At 37.7% G+C, this 15,901-nt stretch overlaps 1 protein-coding gene across 1 annotated transcript in view; it reads right to left on the minus strand.

Annotated features, from left to right (window-relative positions):
• Positions 1-15,901, minus strand: part of LOC124233493 (WD repeat-containing protein 75) — a 31,760-nt gene that overhangs the window by 4,334 nt on the left and 11,525 nt on the right. Inside the window, exons 5-18 of the mRNA XM_046650633.1 lie at positions 14,768-14,892; positions 13,117-13,187; positions 11,802-11,921; positions 11,222-11,310; positions 8,211-8,369; positions 7,319-7,378; positions 7,112-7,227; positions 5,839-6,014; positions 4,494-4,651; positions 3,849-4,029; positions 2,590-2,684; positions 1,691-1,786; positions 877-1,046; positions 244-303 (exon numbers count right to left, since the gene is read on the minus strand). Of these exons, the coding sequence (XP_046506589.1) occupies positions 244-303; positions 877-1,046; positions 1,691-1,786; positions 2,590-2,684; positions 3,849-4,029; positions 4,494-4,651; positions 5,839-6,014; positions 7,112-7,227; positions 7,319-7,378; positions 8,211-8,369; positions 11,222-11,310; positions 11,802-11,921; positions 13,117-13,187; positions 14,768-14,892 (1,676 nt within the window). The remainder of the gene's footprint in view (positions 1-243; positions 304-876; positions 1,047-1,690; positions 1,787-2,589; positions 2,685-3,848; positions 4,030-4,493; positions 4,652-5,838; positions 6,015-7,111; positions 7,228-7,318; positions 7,379-8,210; positions 8,370-11,221; positions 11,311-11,801; positions 11,922-13,116; positions 13,188-14,767; positions 14,893-15,901) is intronic.

Below are 15,901 nucleotides of genomic sequence, written 5' to 3' on the forward strand. Positions count from 1 at the left end.
GGCTTGCCAAGCGGTGCCATGTCCACACCCAGGAACCGAACCGGTGAACCCCAGGTCGCCGAAGCGGAACGTGCACACTTAACTGCTGTGCCACTGGGCCGGCCCCGAGGCAAGTAGTTTTTAAGTGTATGGTTTTTAATTCCACTGTAGGGCAGATGAAACATTTTACTCATAGCTGAGTTCTAAAAGATAACCTTATCTTTGTAGGGAAGCAATGCAGTCTGCACTGTGACTATAACATACCTGTTTGCTTGTGGGTGTGAGTTTCTCTTCTGGAGACTTTGTACTTAATGTCAATAAACTCTGAAAAGAGAGACTGATTAATGATGCAAAAGATAAACTGCAGAATGCAAATCTAAGCAGATGTTAAAGTTAGAAAATGAGAAGGTCAATTTTTCATCTTGATATATACAGCTGCCCACAGAAAAGTATCAAAAGACTTAAAACATATTTAATAATTGCTGTGACAGTTATAAGATTGTTCTGAGAGATCATATTTAAGAACTGGTAATGAAATGAGATTCAACTGATGGATCAGCCTGAGGCCAAAGTTTTCTTCATGGCAAATCAAATACTAAAACCCCCCCCCAAAAATCAACTATACTAATAATAAATACAATTTAAAGTATTGTAGGCATCTTTTTTTCTTCTTTTTGGCTGTCATGGAGTTAATGCAAACAGCATGTAAAGAGCCTCAAAGTTGTGGAGTGAAGCGTGCTAATATATTCACACTAGCAATACTGCTGTACTGAGCATATTAGATTATTTCTTTTGGGAAATATCCTTTAATGAAACTATTCTACCTGTTATGGGCTGACTATTACTCTCAAATATTAAAGCAACTGAAAATCACATATACTGAGGTGGGATGGTTACCTGCGATTTTGTTAGAAAGTAAAACTGGGATCTGTTCAGCCACTGGTAAGATTCTGAGGTGAATGATTCAGGAACATCTCGTGGGACAAACACTCCCCACTGGACTTCCTCCCTGGAGATATTCTTTTGAATATACAATGGCCTTGGCTCACTAGGTTTAAATACAAACACTAGAGAGAAAAAAACAGACAGACAATGACATTTGGCCTGTAAAGGTTACTTCTAGCCTCAGGTTGGCAGACCACACGAATCCTGAGACTTACCCCATTGAGTATATGGCCCAGGTCATAACTATTTTAGGCTTTGATTCAACAAATATCTACAAGGTGCCTAGTATGTGCCAAGCAGGTTAGGAATGAGGGCTATGAAGATGAAAAAGAAAAAAAGAATCCCTGCTCCAGAGACCAGGGTCCACTGCAGAAGACACACTGAAATATTATTGCAGTATTTTGTCTGAAGTACCAGAACAGAGATGTGTAGAAAGTGCCTGAAGAGCACAGAGGAGGAATGATTAAAGCTTCTTAGGGGAACTGAGAATGATTCAAAGGGGGGAGATTGATTCTGAAGGCTGTGTAGGAATTGGCATGTTGAAAAATGAGAAAGGTACTAGAGCTGTCTCAGAGCTAAGTACAAACGCACACATGACAAGGTGTCGAACAAGAATTCAAGAAAGGAAGGGAAGTGCCTCAGGCAAAATGGCTTCATATGAATATCTGATTCAAAGGCAAGTTTGACTCAAATTATATTAAAGACGTTAAAAAGAAAATTTAAGTACTCGATCTCTCCTTACTATTAAAGTATGGTCTGTACTTACAGTCTGAACCCATGGAAGAGTGAGAGATTGCAGCAATATTCTCTGAATTAAGATCAGGCTCCATAACTCTAACGTTTAATTTTGCACTCCATTCCACTGGGGATAAAAAAAAGTGATTCACTTCTAAGAAGAGATTTACCAAAAGCTTTTTTAACCTGGTTATTTAAAGTAGGTACTCTTAATGTTTATTGGGAGAATCAATTCCATTATTCTTAGGAAGAGGGATTTTACGCTTCCAGATAGCACATGGAGACACAATGAAATTATCTGTGGCAGGCTGCACTAAAGCAAAGGGCAGGAAGCAGAAAAATAACGTACTCCTTCCTCACACTATGAAATGGTTACTATTTCAGTGCAACTATTGTCTGGTGCTTTTTCACTGCTGCTAAATGTGGGCAAAGTGTTTACCAGAGTCTCTGTGGAGAATATACAAAAATGTTATCACACACATTCATCACCAAGCAACCATCATACCTTCCAAACATATACTCGAATGAGTAAAATAACACTAAGTCCACATTTGTTAGGAGGATTGTGGCAGGCTACATTCAAATTTAGAGCTATCAGGGATACCGCTGGTTAATATGCACTACAAATTAGTAGAAACAGTTCTCAAATTGCCATGAGGATGACGGAGGGCAACAGAAAGTCCTATGCACTGAAGACAGTGGAAAAAGACAATAATGGTGGTCGATTTAGAGGTACTGACAATTAGGCAGTTTATAAATAATCTATTACAGGCCTAATACTTCATATTTGGTGGTATAATGTTATGTGAAAAATTACATATTCTCTGGGTAGGGACATGAAAATATGATCCATAAGTCCTAAAATGACAAAGTTTAATGGCCCCTTCCTACATGCTTTGTCAAGTCATTTTAGAGTAAAAAATATCTTACATGCACAACTGAGCAGATTCCAACAGCAAAGAATACCATTTTCAGTAGCACCAAGAAGATACTTTGAACAAGTCAGTCTCCCAAAGCAAAGGTGCCTAGATTAAAACCACAAGGAAGTTAGCAACAGTCAGTTCTAGCGCACTTAGTTACAAGGGACTGCAGACTTCCGAGACAGTATTAGTCTTATGCAATGCAGATTTTTAGACAGACACCTTTTTTTGGTTTATAACGATCCTGCAGAAAAAAGGGCTAACAAATACAAAAGGAAAAGTTTATTTAGCTATTTTGTTTCTGTAGGAACACAGATTTGATGACCAATTCTTTTCTCTCATATGTTCTGCACTATACTAATAATATACATGGACAAAATATATGTGAAATGCACAAAGTCACTTAACAAAAACTCTTTTTTGTGCTTGTTTACCTAGAAGAGGTAAATTTGCAATTTTAATTCTTAAGAAATTTTTAAAAAGTAAATTCAGGGGCCAGCCCCATGGTCGAGTGGTTAAGTTCGGGCGCTCTGCTTTTGTGGCCCAAGGTTTCGCCAGTTCAGATCCTGGGTGCGGATACGGCACTGCTCATCAGGCACGCTGAGGCGGTGTCCCACATGCCACAACTAGAAGGATCCACAACTAAAATATACAACTATGTACTGGGGGGATTTGGGGAGAAAAAGAAGAAAAAAAAATAATTAAAAAAAAAAGAAGACTGGCAACACTTGTTAGCTCAGGTGCCAATCTTAAAAAAAAAAAAAGGAAATTCAGAATCAGACATATTGGGAATTAGAAACCATTTCATTAGCCATCTGCCATTCCGTCCTCAAATGCCCAGTTACCTGAAGTAAAACGGAAGAGACTATTATCTTCCCCAGCCCGTCTTAGAAACAATGAGGCTTGAGCATAACACAGTTTTTATGGGGATACACAGAAAATAAGCATTGTTTGGATCTACTGAGGCTTATGCATATCTTCTATTATTATGCAGCGCAACCATGAAAAATATTTATTACAAAGAAAAGTCTGTAGGCCAAGAATTAAATGTTAATCCTGATTTCAGAAATGGATAAGAAATCAGCACATGGTTCATGTACCCAGAATGCTTAGGTTCTCAGCACCTTGGTTAGTTTCTGGCCTCAGTGACCTACAAGCTACCGTTAGACAAAGCATCAATTATTAGTTAATTTTATGTAGAAAGACTTGTTTAAATTAAAAATAATATAGTACTATATACTCCCCATACTCCCCAAATTATTTACCTACCTTATTTTCCCAGCTCGTTGACAAAATGTACATTTAAGTTCCCATGTCTCTGAATCCCATATTGTAACTATTTCCTCAAAACTAACTGCTAGTAAAGAGCCATCTTCAGAGAAACAACAGTTAGTTGCTTGGTATTTGTGATAACTACCGACGAAGTCACAGGTCCAGCCAACAGCTTTTTCTGTGGAAATATAGACCATAGAGCTCAGAAATGGTATAAATGCTAGGTAACATTACAGGGGACTTATATGCAGTAAGGATTAAGAAGTAAACAACCTGCTCCCCAAATCTTCAGTCAGAAGTGCCACAAAACTCTGACTGGTGTGAACCGCACATGCTCCTTCCTGGAGACCTCGACCTCCCTCTATGGGAACAGTGAAACGACTAATCACATAAGCCTTTCTTAACTTTACCCTCACAAACTGGAACAATCAGCACACGATTAATCAAGAATGCCATTAAAAAGGTAAAGATTTGCGGAAAAAGGCACGTAAAAATGTAACTCTCAAATCTTTTTAAAATTGGGCGACATCCTATAGAATTAAATGAGGTAGAAAATGTTCTCCCAGAATGGATGCAATTCATGAAGATAAATATACCAATTCTTAAAATTGTGTACTCACCCTATATGTTTAACTAACTTACTGTATATGTCAGAATCATCTGTTAATATCCACACTTTGAAGTGACCATCTTTACTAGCTGTAACCAAAGTGGGGTTTTCAGATTTTTCTGCATTACAGAAACAGAGAGCTGTGATGTGGTCTTCATGTGGCATGTTAACCTTTGTATTAAGAACAAACCTAAGAGGAAGGAAAGCACCAATTTATTCTTAGATCAAGACAACACAACATACCGTCATGAGCATAAGAATTTCTTACATATTGTACATTTTACAGTAGCATCTTTAAGGATCAGCAAGTGATACATTATCACCAAGAATGACAACTGAATGCTCTATCTCTAGTGGCCACAGGATGCAGAGTTCTAACTGTCTCTGTTCTCATGTAACTTTCATAATATAGCGATACTTATGTATAGTGTCAACTTACTAATACAAAATGAGTATAAAATAGGGGTCATTACAAAATGATACTTGGAAGCCTACTATAACAAACTCTGCAGGAAAACTGTATAGAACCTAGAGGCCTCACTATCTGCTTTTGAAAATCAGCAAAAAATGGAATGACTGTAAAAGCCCCTACCTGTAGCAAGAAAATACAGGAAGAAAACTACCTATCTGAACTGCCCTGGTCAATGTCTAATATTTAGTCATCCAAACTACCTCTCAAAGCTGGTTCCCAGCTTGGCAGGGCTCTGCTGTGAATGAATGATAACCTACGCCAGCACTGTGTTCTTAAAAGAACATCAGGGCAAGATAATGGTGAGATTCTAAGAAGTCCAGGATACAAGAGGGGTGACTAGAGACAACCAATTAACCCCTCTGGGCCTGTTCCCTCACTTGTAAAATAAGCTAATCTTACACTATTCCTGTGAAGACTACAGGATAGTAGGCACATACAAAAGCATGAAGACTAGTTCCATGATAAATGGCTACTGTAGCCGTGGTCTGAGAAACCAGTGGGCTCCCTATCTTCTCAAAACACACACACCACACCACACCACACTACACCTCTGCTGCCCACCACGGCCATTTTTCCAAAGGTAGCATACTGTTAATAAAAGAGCAAAGAACTAAGACATTTGGATTCTAACCCTGGATTTGCCTGGAATTAGGTATTACATCCTTAGGGGTGCCACTTTCCCATGTTTCCTCATTTATGCATTGAGATGACACTACTTGGAGGACACCAAGGCTTTCTCAGAGCAGAAAGCTTAAAGGCTTTATTAGAAAAATAATACCTCCCTCATTGATCTAAATCCAAAACTTATCAAAATGAAACATCTTAAAGACCGACAATTGAAACCATAAAATACAAAGTCAAATATTTTCTACTCTGAAATTAAACTGCTACATAGGTAGTATTACCCTTGTGTTTTCTTATTATACATCCACAGTTTCATTTGCAACTCCAGCTCTGTTTCCTTTTCTTGACGTTGTTCTACCGTTGCAAGCCAGTTACCATAGCAGCCAAATGCAGCCTTTGTTAGCTCAATTTGGATCAGACCGTAATCATTGATATATTCTTGCTGTACAATATCCAACTGATGGATTAAAAAAAATCCAAAATGCTTATTAATGTAAATACATAAATGTTAAAGCTTTCAAGGAATGGTAATTAACTACAAAGACAACTTTTAGAATCTATAGTAATAGATTTTTAGATAAAAGGGAAAAATGAACCAATTGTGAGTCATGGACATCAAAACTGCCACTAAAAAAGAGAGCACATTATACAGTATCAACTCAGTGGTGAATATTCTATGACCTTGAACTTTAGTAATTACTATGATTCATTTGTATGATACAGTAGAACCTCTGGCTTAATGTTTTTCTATTGTTTCTATGAATAAATGGCTTCACATAAAATCTCAAGGCTGGATTCCACAACACTAAAAACAAGAACAACAAAAATAACACCTACAGTTTTTAAGAAGTGAAAAAGTAGGTGAGCATTTTATTTATGACTGTTCCTTTTATTCAATTTCCTCATCTATTTATTAAACATGTATTTAGTGTCTATTATTTCCAGGCATTATACTGGAAATGTACAAAGATTAATAAGTTTCCTTTCTTTGAGGAGTTTAAAAGCAATGGAGAGAAAGAGATCAAATGTTACAGCCGCGATGATAAAAATCTGTAAAGAAATCTGTACTATAGGGCACAAAAAAGAAGTGGCAAGTCTCGATTGCACTTATCAGGATTAATAAGAAGCATTCCTCTTTAATCTACATGGAAAATTTTATCATTGGTATGTACATACGACACTGCTTCACCATAAAGCAGAGACATATTTGTACTGTCAATCCCCACATTCTCATTTCCTTCTCCTTGGGACTCAAAGGCACAGATGTATGTGACAGCTAACTAGAGTGCAGTCGGAAACAAAATAAAATACACAAAGAGAGAGCCAGCACGAGAGTGGCAACTGGCTTACATGTAGACTCAACCTGCAACTGTGGCCTCAACAGAATCATGCTGTAAACAACTGAACTAAGTACTCCAAAGACACAGTGACTATGTTCAAGGAAACATGGGCAGAGGATCTTGTTTTAGAAGCTACTAAATAAGTTATTTGACCCAGTGGTGATGTAAAGAGCTTTCACTAATTTTACAGCTAGTTAATGAATCAAAATCATACGTTGTATAACTGCTTATCACTCTGGAGAGAATAAAACTGCAAGTGGCCAGGTTTTCCATTCAAAACCAAAGCTTTAGTTCTTGGATCAATCATCAAACCAGTAAAGATATTGCTGTCTGCAAAAAAAGTGACAAACAATAGTTGAAATCAGACAAATATTCATTTTTAAAATGTACGTGATTCCAAAGCCACTGGCTTCTGCAATACCTTTCACTAGGCCTTGAATTACTGCGGATGCCTCAAGGTTTCGGTGAATGACTATTATCTCTGGGGAAAAAAACCAAAACAAAACACACTGATGAGAACTTAAAGATAAGAAAAAAAATCACTTGAATTTTTAACATTCTGAAACATACCAGAACACAAAACAAGTGAGCAAGTTCAATTTACTTGGCGTGTTATTGGAAAATCAAGAATGTATTTTGCAATTTAGCTAGAAAAACTAGATGTGGGGATGGGGGTTTTCCTGTCGGAGTTTTTAAGTTTTATCAGCTGTGCCTATGAATATATTTTAAGTGTTACTTCAGAAACACATACACCCTAAAAGAGACAGATAGTTCACTTTGAAATGAGTCATTGCACTAATGGATTGCTCAGAGTTATGCACTATGGTATCTATGTTTAGGCTGAGAAGTAACAGAATGAGCAAAAAGTTTTGGAGGAATACAAGATGCCTCCCCTTCTGTCAGACTCCATAGGCTCCCACACTGAGATAATGGCTATATCGAAGGAGATCCTCATAGTGTTCTCTTGAAAATGCCATTATATTTGTGAAAGCAAAAGGCCCACTTCAAATCCCTCCCTTTACTTTCCCACATCATCCCACATGAAAAGGTTTTGAAATGTACGTGGCACGACAATAACCAAATTCACTCAGCCCCACATTTTCATAAAGCAACTCTGTAAATGTTGGATTCTGGTGGCATCTAGGGGCAGAAAGGGGTAGAGAAAAGAGGAAGAATGGAAGAAAAAATGCTCATTAAATCTTATGCTACTCTTAATTAATTTTAGGTTTCTATTTTCCATTCCCTACAGATGCTAGTTAATTTAGGCATTACACACAAATTATGTTTCCTCATGACAGCAAATTTCAACTTACTATTATCAGAGTGAGAAGTACAGAACAAATCCCCCGCTGGGGAGACGGAGATATGTTCAATAGTAGCTCCTAAACGGGGGAGGAACTCCTTATTCTTCTCTGCTGCATCGCGCCACTCGACAAGGACAGACTCACGGCCACCACTCAGCAGACTGGTGCCTTCTCACCCATCCATAGAAATGAAAAGGACGATGTTTGGGGGGAAAAATAGAAAGAAAAATATAACCAACATTTTAATTTCTTCTACCATGTTAGAGAAATAAACTACTTTGAAGAACATGCAAACAAGTGTCTTTGTATCTCTTAACTATCTTCCTATCTTAAATCTTAAGACAAAAGATTTAAAGATCCTGGTTTAGGAACTTTCCTTTCTAATGACATCTGACTAGTTTGGTGCTGACCAACTCTTCCACCACTAACTAGAAAAATGAAACAAACGTCCTCTACGCCCAGATGGCTTCACTGGTGAATTTTTCTAAGCATTTAAGGAAGAAATGTACCGATTTTACACTCTTCCAGGTGACAAAAAAAGAAAGAACACTCCCCAATTTGTTTCACAAGACCAGCATAATCCTATACCAAAACTAGTACTTTGTAAGAAAATTACAAGCCAATTTTATGACAGATGAAAATTCCAAAATAAAATATTAGTAAGCTGAATCCAATGATACATTAAAAGGCTAAGATGTCATTGCAGAGTTGAGTTTATTGCATGAATGTGAGATTATTTTAACATTTGAAAAAAAAATCAATGTAATAAATTCCATTTACATAATAAAGGGAAAAATCATGAGTATCTTAATAGACGCAGAAAAAGTAAATGACAGAATCCTACACCCATGATAACAGCTCTCAGCAACCTAGGAATTGATGAGACCTTTTAAATTGCATCAAGGATACCTAGCGAAAATCTATAGCAAACATCATTTTAAGTGGTCAAATACTGAACACCTTCCCCTGTGACTGGGAACACTATTAATCAATTTTATTCAACATTAACCAGAGGTCCTAGTACAGAGAAATGAGACAAGAAAGGCTGAAGGATTGGAAAGAAAGAAGTAATTGCTTCAGTGCTCACACACAGCATGACTGGGTTCACAGCACAGCCTAAACAGTTTATACTGTTCATATCTGCCTTAACTTACAAACAGCTCTCAGAACTATCATTTGTAGTTCGTTTACACAGACAATTAACTCATACCTATACAGGGACAATACTGAGATTTCATGGTCAATGATGTACTAGATTTACCATTACTTCTCATTTACAAATATTCACACTGCTTAAAAATATAAAGAATTCGACTCTCTTCTAGCCAAGGTTACCTGCGGTACCTCCTGTATCAAAGCCCTAGCTCAGAGGTGCTTTGTATTCCTTCTTTACCATTCTTCCAGTGCCGACTTAGTCTAACTATGTATTCCTTCTTCCCCACACCCCACCCGAAAAGGCCAATCTTCAATGTCCCAGGGCTTAAGGAAAGTACGGCAACCACAGAAAGCTGTGACTGCTAACTAGTGAGAGAGGAGGTGGAAGAGATGGCTAAGAGCAACAAAACAGAGAAAGGTCACAGGGACAATAATATCAATTGGTCTTGGCCCTGATTTGCGCAAAAGCCACAGAAGGGAAAAAGAAGCTGAGGAGGAAGGGCAGACGAAACCACCTCAGATTAGGAGAGAATAGAGGCTCTGCCTAGAACATTACACAGAAATGTACACACATGCCACAGACACACTTATTTGTATTTCTGGGGGGTGAGGTGGAGAGGAGGGTGGAGAAGATGAGTAGCCTACATCTTTTATCCAGAGGGTTAATAAGCTTCTCCTTCTCTTTCTATTCTCCTGTATGTCAGAACTGTATTCCTGAGTATGTTAGGTTGGGTCCCACCCCCACACCAGTCACTGTTCCCCCAACTCAAAGCACAAACAGGCTGAAGGTGCCTCCTACTTTCTGAGGCTCCAGTGAGTTAAACCCAAGTAACCCTTAAGGAAGTAGAGCCCTGGCAGGCTCCAGGAAGACGTGCAGAAAGAAAAATCACTTTCTCCAGGCATGTAATCTTCTCTAGCATCTAGCCCCCTTTTTCCAGGACCAGTCAAAATATGCCCACATCACTTTCACCACATGAGTGTGAGGATGCTAAAAGTAACCAAAGACAAAATGTCCTTCTCTAAACTTCGGTTGAAGATCATCCTATTTTCAAGGAAGAGTTTCATCTGTTGCCAATCTTCCTCTTTTTGCTTGAGGAACAGTCGCCCTGAGCTAACATCTGTGCCAATCTTCCTCTGTTTTATAAGTGGATCGCTGCCACAGCGCGGCCATTGACGAGTGGTATAGGTCTGCGCCCAGGAACCAAACCCAGGCCTCTGAAGTGGAACGTGCTGAACTTAACCACCAGGCCACAGACCGGCCCCTCAAAGAAGGATTTTAAATCACTACAGCCATGCTCTAATGTGGCGTACATGGAACAAAGGTCTGAATTAATTTAAAATTGTGACCGTGAATGAGGCAATCTAACAGTCAAGAACATGAACTTCTGAATTAGACCTAGGTGCAAATCTCACTAGTCATGTGACCTTAGGCAAGTTGGTTCTCAGCTACAAACCTCACCTCCTTCACCTGTAAAATGAGAATAATGACACCTACTTCACAGGGTCAAGGATAAAATGAGATGATGTAAAGCACTAGCACAGTTATTTGCACCTGATAAACTGTAGCTACACTTACGGACAACAAGCACTTGGCTATGGAGACACACATTTGAATTTGAACAGGTTCTTTACGTTAATAACAGAGACTTTATCACAAGTGTACACCTTAATACTCTGAAGGGCTTTGAAACCTAAAGTATATGGTATTGTGCTGAGCAAAGTCCAAAACACAGGGTGAGAGACAAGTGTTCACAATTCGTTTGGTCCATGCAATTCTAAGGCTTTCAAATTATAAAACACAGTGAATTAAAATACTTGATCCACATACTTCAGAAATTCATTGTAATTATTAAACTTGCACTCACCTGTCACTGAAAAAGCCAAATCCATAACCATATCATGGTGCCAATGTAAACATGTGTATGTATATTTCTTATCATCATCAAAATTCCTCCTATTGGAGAAAACCAAAATTCTCAATTTGATTAAAGGCATACATTACGAAAATAATGTATGCCAAAAACAATAAATCACGGTATGAAGCTTATAGGTCTCACTGTGCAAAAAGTACATTCTGTATTTCTAACCAAAGTTATTTCCACAAACAACAGGCCATCATGGTATCTTACTAGTTAGATATTCACTACTGTCACTCCTTCCTTTTTAGAGGCTTGCAAAAAAGTTCTCTTCAATAAAACAATTATAGGCAGAATGGCATTTTTTACTCCTACAAGGGCAAGGTTGGAAATTCTGAAACATTAAGTCTCTGCAATGAAGCGCACAGGAGGACGAGAAAGGGAGGGAGGAGGTCAGCAGAGCCCAATCTCCCGTTTTTGGCTTTTCTGTACTATCCCTTCTCCTAGACCCAGGAAGTGCGCTGCTCTACAGGACTAACACACAAGAGTTCACAAATGATCACCACGCTCGCTTCGGGAGTTAACTGACCAAAGACGGATCTTGCCATCCTTGTGACCAGTTGCTATGCAATCTTCCTTTGGGTGACATGCCACACACGTAAAATTGTTCTTAGCATGCTTCTTATTTCTTGATGATGATAAAGTAAACCTAGAAAAAAAAAATTTTCCTTTGATTATTAAAGCCTCTTTGTAAGTGGTGATGTAGTTAAGGAAAAGGGAATTCCCACCCTTATCAACCAAAACTGGAGAGCTCTCAGAATTCACTGAATATAAATGCATGGTTTAAAAAAAAATTATGATCAAGAATCAAGAGTTTTGTTTTGTAAACATTTATTAATACACAATATAAACTTCACATGACCAACATTCTACCATGGTAACTTGTCTATGGAGGTCACTGAGAGAGAAGTGAAGAAAAGCAGTCCTTTCAGTGGCTTTTTGCCTGGACAAAGTTTGTTCAAATTTCTTGTTCCTGTTGAAGTTAAGTTCTAGCATGAGGTATGAACAAGTCTAAGAAATCTGAGACAACTGGCTAATGTGTCCAAAGATGTCAGGATCCTTCTTATATTGCAAAGAAAAACAAACGTTAATCTTGGTAGGGTAAAAGGGAGGAGGGGGCAGTGCCACTTGAAGAGTGACTACTCATACTTAGCATGAGTTTCTTTAAAAGTTACTTCACTCATCTTTACAAGTCTATTAGGTAGGTATTATCCCCATTTTAAATATGTTAATTTGAGGTACAGCAAGGTTCAATGGACTAAATTTGACTTGTTTTAATTCCAGGTATCCCAAAGCCTATAGTCGTTCTGACAGCCACAAAATGGCAATGAAGATCACTTAAGAAGCCTTATTAAACTACATCCAATTTTGACAACTAGGATGCACACCAGAATCCAGGTGTACAAGGGGTTTTGGCTGGACAAAGCTCCCTAGGTTTTTTTTTAGAGATTTTATTTTTCCTTTTTCTCCCAAAGCCCCCTGGTACATAGTTGCGTATGCTTAGTTGTGGATCCTTCCAGTTGTGGCATGTGGGATGCCACCCCAGCATGGCGTGATGAGTGGTGCCACGTCCGTGCCAGGATGTGAACCGGTGAAACCCTGGGCCCCTGCAGCAGAGCACACAAACCCAACCACTCAGCCATGGGGCTGGCCCCTCCCTAGGTTTTTGCGACTAACGATTCCCTCAACCTTACCATTCTGGGTTAAAACTCGACCTCTCTGTTTGTGGTTTCACAGTCACTTGCAACATGAAGCTAGAAACAGCTTTGGCTCAGAGGTATGAGAGTGAAATAAAACTATAACAAATCTTGAGTAAATAAAGCTAACAAAAAGGAATTCCTTACCTCGATGTTGTTTTCTTTTTGAAAAAATAAACAGACAAGTAAAAGTCCCGTACTGCAGCAACGTATTCTCCCTGGTATTTCAAACACAACATTCAAAAAATTAGAAGAAACATTCTCATCAAAAACTTAACACAGTAACAATCTTTTTAGATTACGGGTATATTAATATAAAATGACTATGCCATAGTTTAGCTATGGAAAGGATAATCTTACTTTTAAAACAATCATAGAAATTAGAAGACGAACTTAAGTCCTAGAACTAGACTCTCTAGCTTTAAGTATAATGATTTAAATTTTTTCCATTGAGGCATAATTTACATACAAAAAACGCACTGTGTGATGTACGTGTGTCTCCACGTAACCACCACCACAATAGATTTAGAACACTTTCTTCACTTCAGGAATGTTCCCTGTTCCTCTTTCCAGTCATTCCCCAAAGCCCCCACTCTTATCAGCAATTACTGATTTCTATCAATAGTTTCCTTCTCTGCCTGTTCTAGAACGTCATACAAACAGAATGGTACCGTATGTACTTTTTTGTGTATCATTAGTTCCTTTTTATAATGAAGCAGCATTCCAATGAAGGACTATACATCGTGAATTGTTTATTCTCTTGTTGATGAACACTTGGGTTACTTCTGTTTTGGAGCTGTTATTAATATTAACCATTCTTGGACATGCCACTTGTGGTCATGTTCTCATTTCTCTCCCTAGGAGTGGAACTGCTGGGCATGGTAAAAGTATGTGTTAAACTTTACTCCATATCTTGCCAACTCTCAGTATTGTCAAGATTTTTACTTTTAGCTGTTCTGGTGAATGTGAAGTGGTATCTCACTGTGGTTTTAATTTGTACTTAACTGATGACTATGATGAAGAATGATGATGTTAATAACAATAGAGCATTCACTACTCTAAGAAATTAACCATTTTCAGATTGAAGCCAAAATAATGCTATAAAATTTAAGACTAAAGAAACACACCACCACAGTGATGTCTAGAGGCTTTTGATGGCTCTTAATTTAAAAATAATAAAGTGATTACTAACGGGACGGCTGAATAAATCACAGTATGAACATCACAGTTATTATTCCTCACGAATACTTACGTACACACTCATGCTGCAACGTTAAGTGAAAAAAAGGTAAAAAGCCTTAGGATACTAATTCAGTTTGGGAAAAATTCTTTTACATACGTTTAGGAAAAAGTCTAGAAAGAGATTCCTTAAATATTATCACTGGTGAGATTTCATTTCTTCACTTTATTTTTAATTTCCAAATTTTCTATAATGGACATATTAATTATGGACAAGGAGGTCATATTTTTTAAAGACACATAGTCTAAAATGAAAGGATTTGAGTGGCTTTTACATGGGACAGGCTAAGAAATACGATACAAATGCCAAAACACTGATATTTTTGGAACAATTAGAGGGTTTAGAAGAGCAATAAGACAGTTCATACAAAATTAAGATGGTCCTAAAAAATCTACACCATAAATACATGCTAAAGCAATGAAACAGACTTCTTAGTTACTAACAAAACTATTGTAACTTAAAGCAATATTAAATCACTATAACATAAAATTCTCAAAGGAAAGACTGTAAGAAAGAGATTTTATGCACAAAAAAGAAAACCAACAAAACAAATTTTACCTCATTTCCAAAGGCGATGTACTTGGGTGACTGGTTTATGTAATCCAAAACAAAGGAAAGCTCCTTAGACTCTATTTCTTGGCTTGATGATTTTGGCAGTTTCACTGAAACCAGCTGAAATATATCTAGCCAAAGGAAGCTATATTAATATAAACCTTCTCTAAAGAAAGTGAAGATGCGTGTTTATTCATATAAAACTGTTAATTAGTACTCTAGAATTGACTGGATGCCAAGATAATTATTCTAGGCTATCTTGAACAAAATGTACCTTAAAGTTGGACTCTTCATTTGAATACACAAATTTTAATGGAAGTTCTAATTCCACAACTCATATATATTCATGCTCTGTACATGTAGAAATAGAAGACAATTTATCTTACTGGTGCATTCTACATTACAAAGTATTAAGCTGACCTTTAAAATGGAGATGGAATATGATATGCTGGTGAACTGAGCAGCCAAAGGCAACAAACCCTGAGAGAGCTTTCTGAAATGCTATAGGCTTGTCACACACTTGTAGGATAAATCTCCTTTTCTGTAACGTTGACATGCTCTTCTCTTTACATTCCATTTAAAAATTTCTCCCCAAGGGGAAATAGTTATATTTTACTATGCTATCTCTTTATCCTCCTAGGCTTTATAATGAATATAAAATTCTGTAACACATTGATCTACCACTTTCCTGTTTTCCAGCCTGCTTATTATATGCCCTGAACTCTTGATTCTTCTGGCCTTCTCAGTCATCTCAAACTTTACATGCCCAAACCCTGAACTCTTGATTTCCCTTTTCAAACTTAGTCTTTCCCCATTTGACCCTCGTAGGAAATGGCACCACCATTTACCCAGCTTGTTAAACTAAATTGTTGAGTTATGTCTGACTTCTATCATATCCCACATCAAACCATCAGCAAATTCTGTTGGTTGTATCTTCAAAAGATATCCAGAATTCAATCGTTTCTCACCACTTCTGCCACTACCAACTATCTAAAGCCATGATCACGTTTCATATTCTATGTTAGGAGCAATGGCCCCTTAAACCTTCTCCCTACTTGCATGGCATGTCCCTTTAGTCTATTCTCAACAAAGATGCCAGTGATTCTATTACGACTAAGTCAGATCATGCCACTCTTCTGC

The sequence above is a fragment of the Equus quagga genome, unplaced genomic scaffold (assembly GCF_021613505.1).
Source record: "Equus quagga isolate Etosha38 unplaced genomic scaffold, UCLA_HA_Equagga_1.0 203_RagTag, whole genome shotgun sequence".
In the NCBI taxonomy this organism is placed as follows: Eukaryota; Metazoa; Chordata; class Mammalia; order Perissodactyla; family Equidae; genus Equus; species Equus quagga.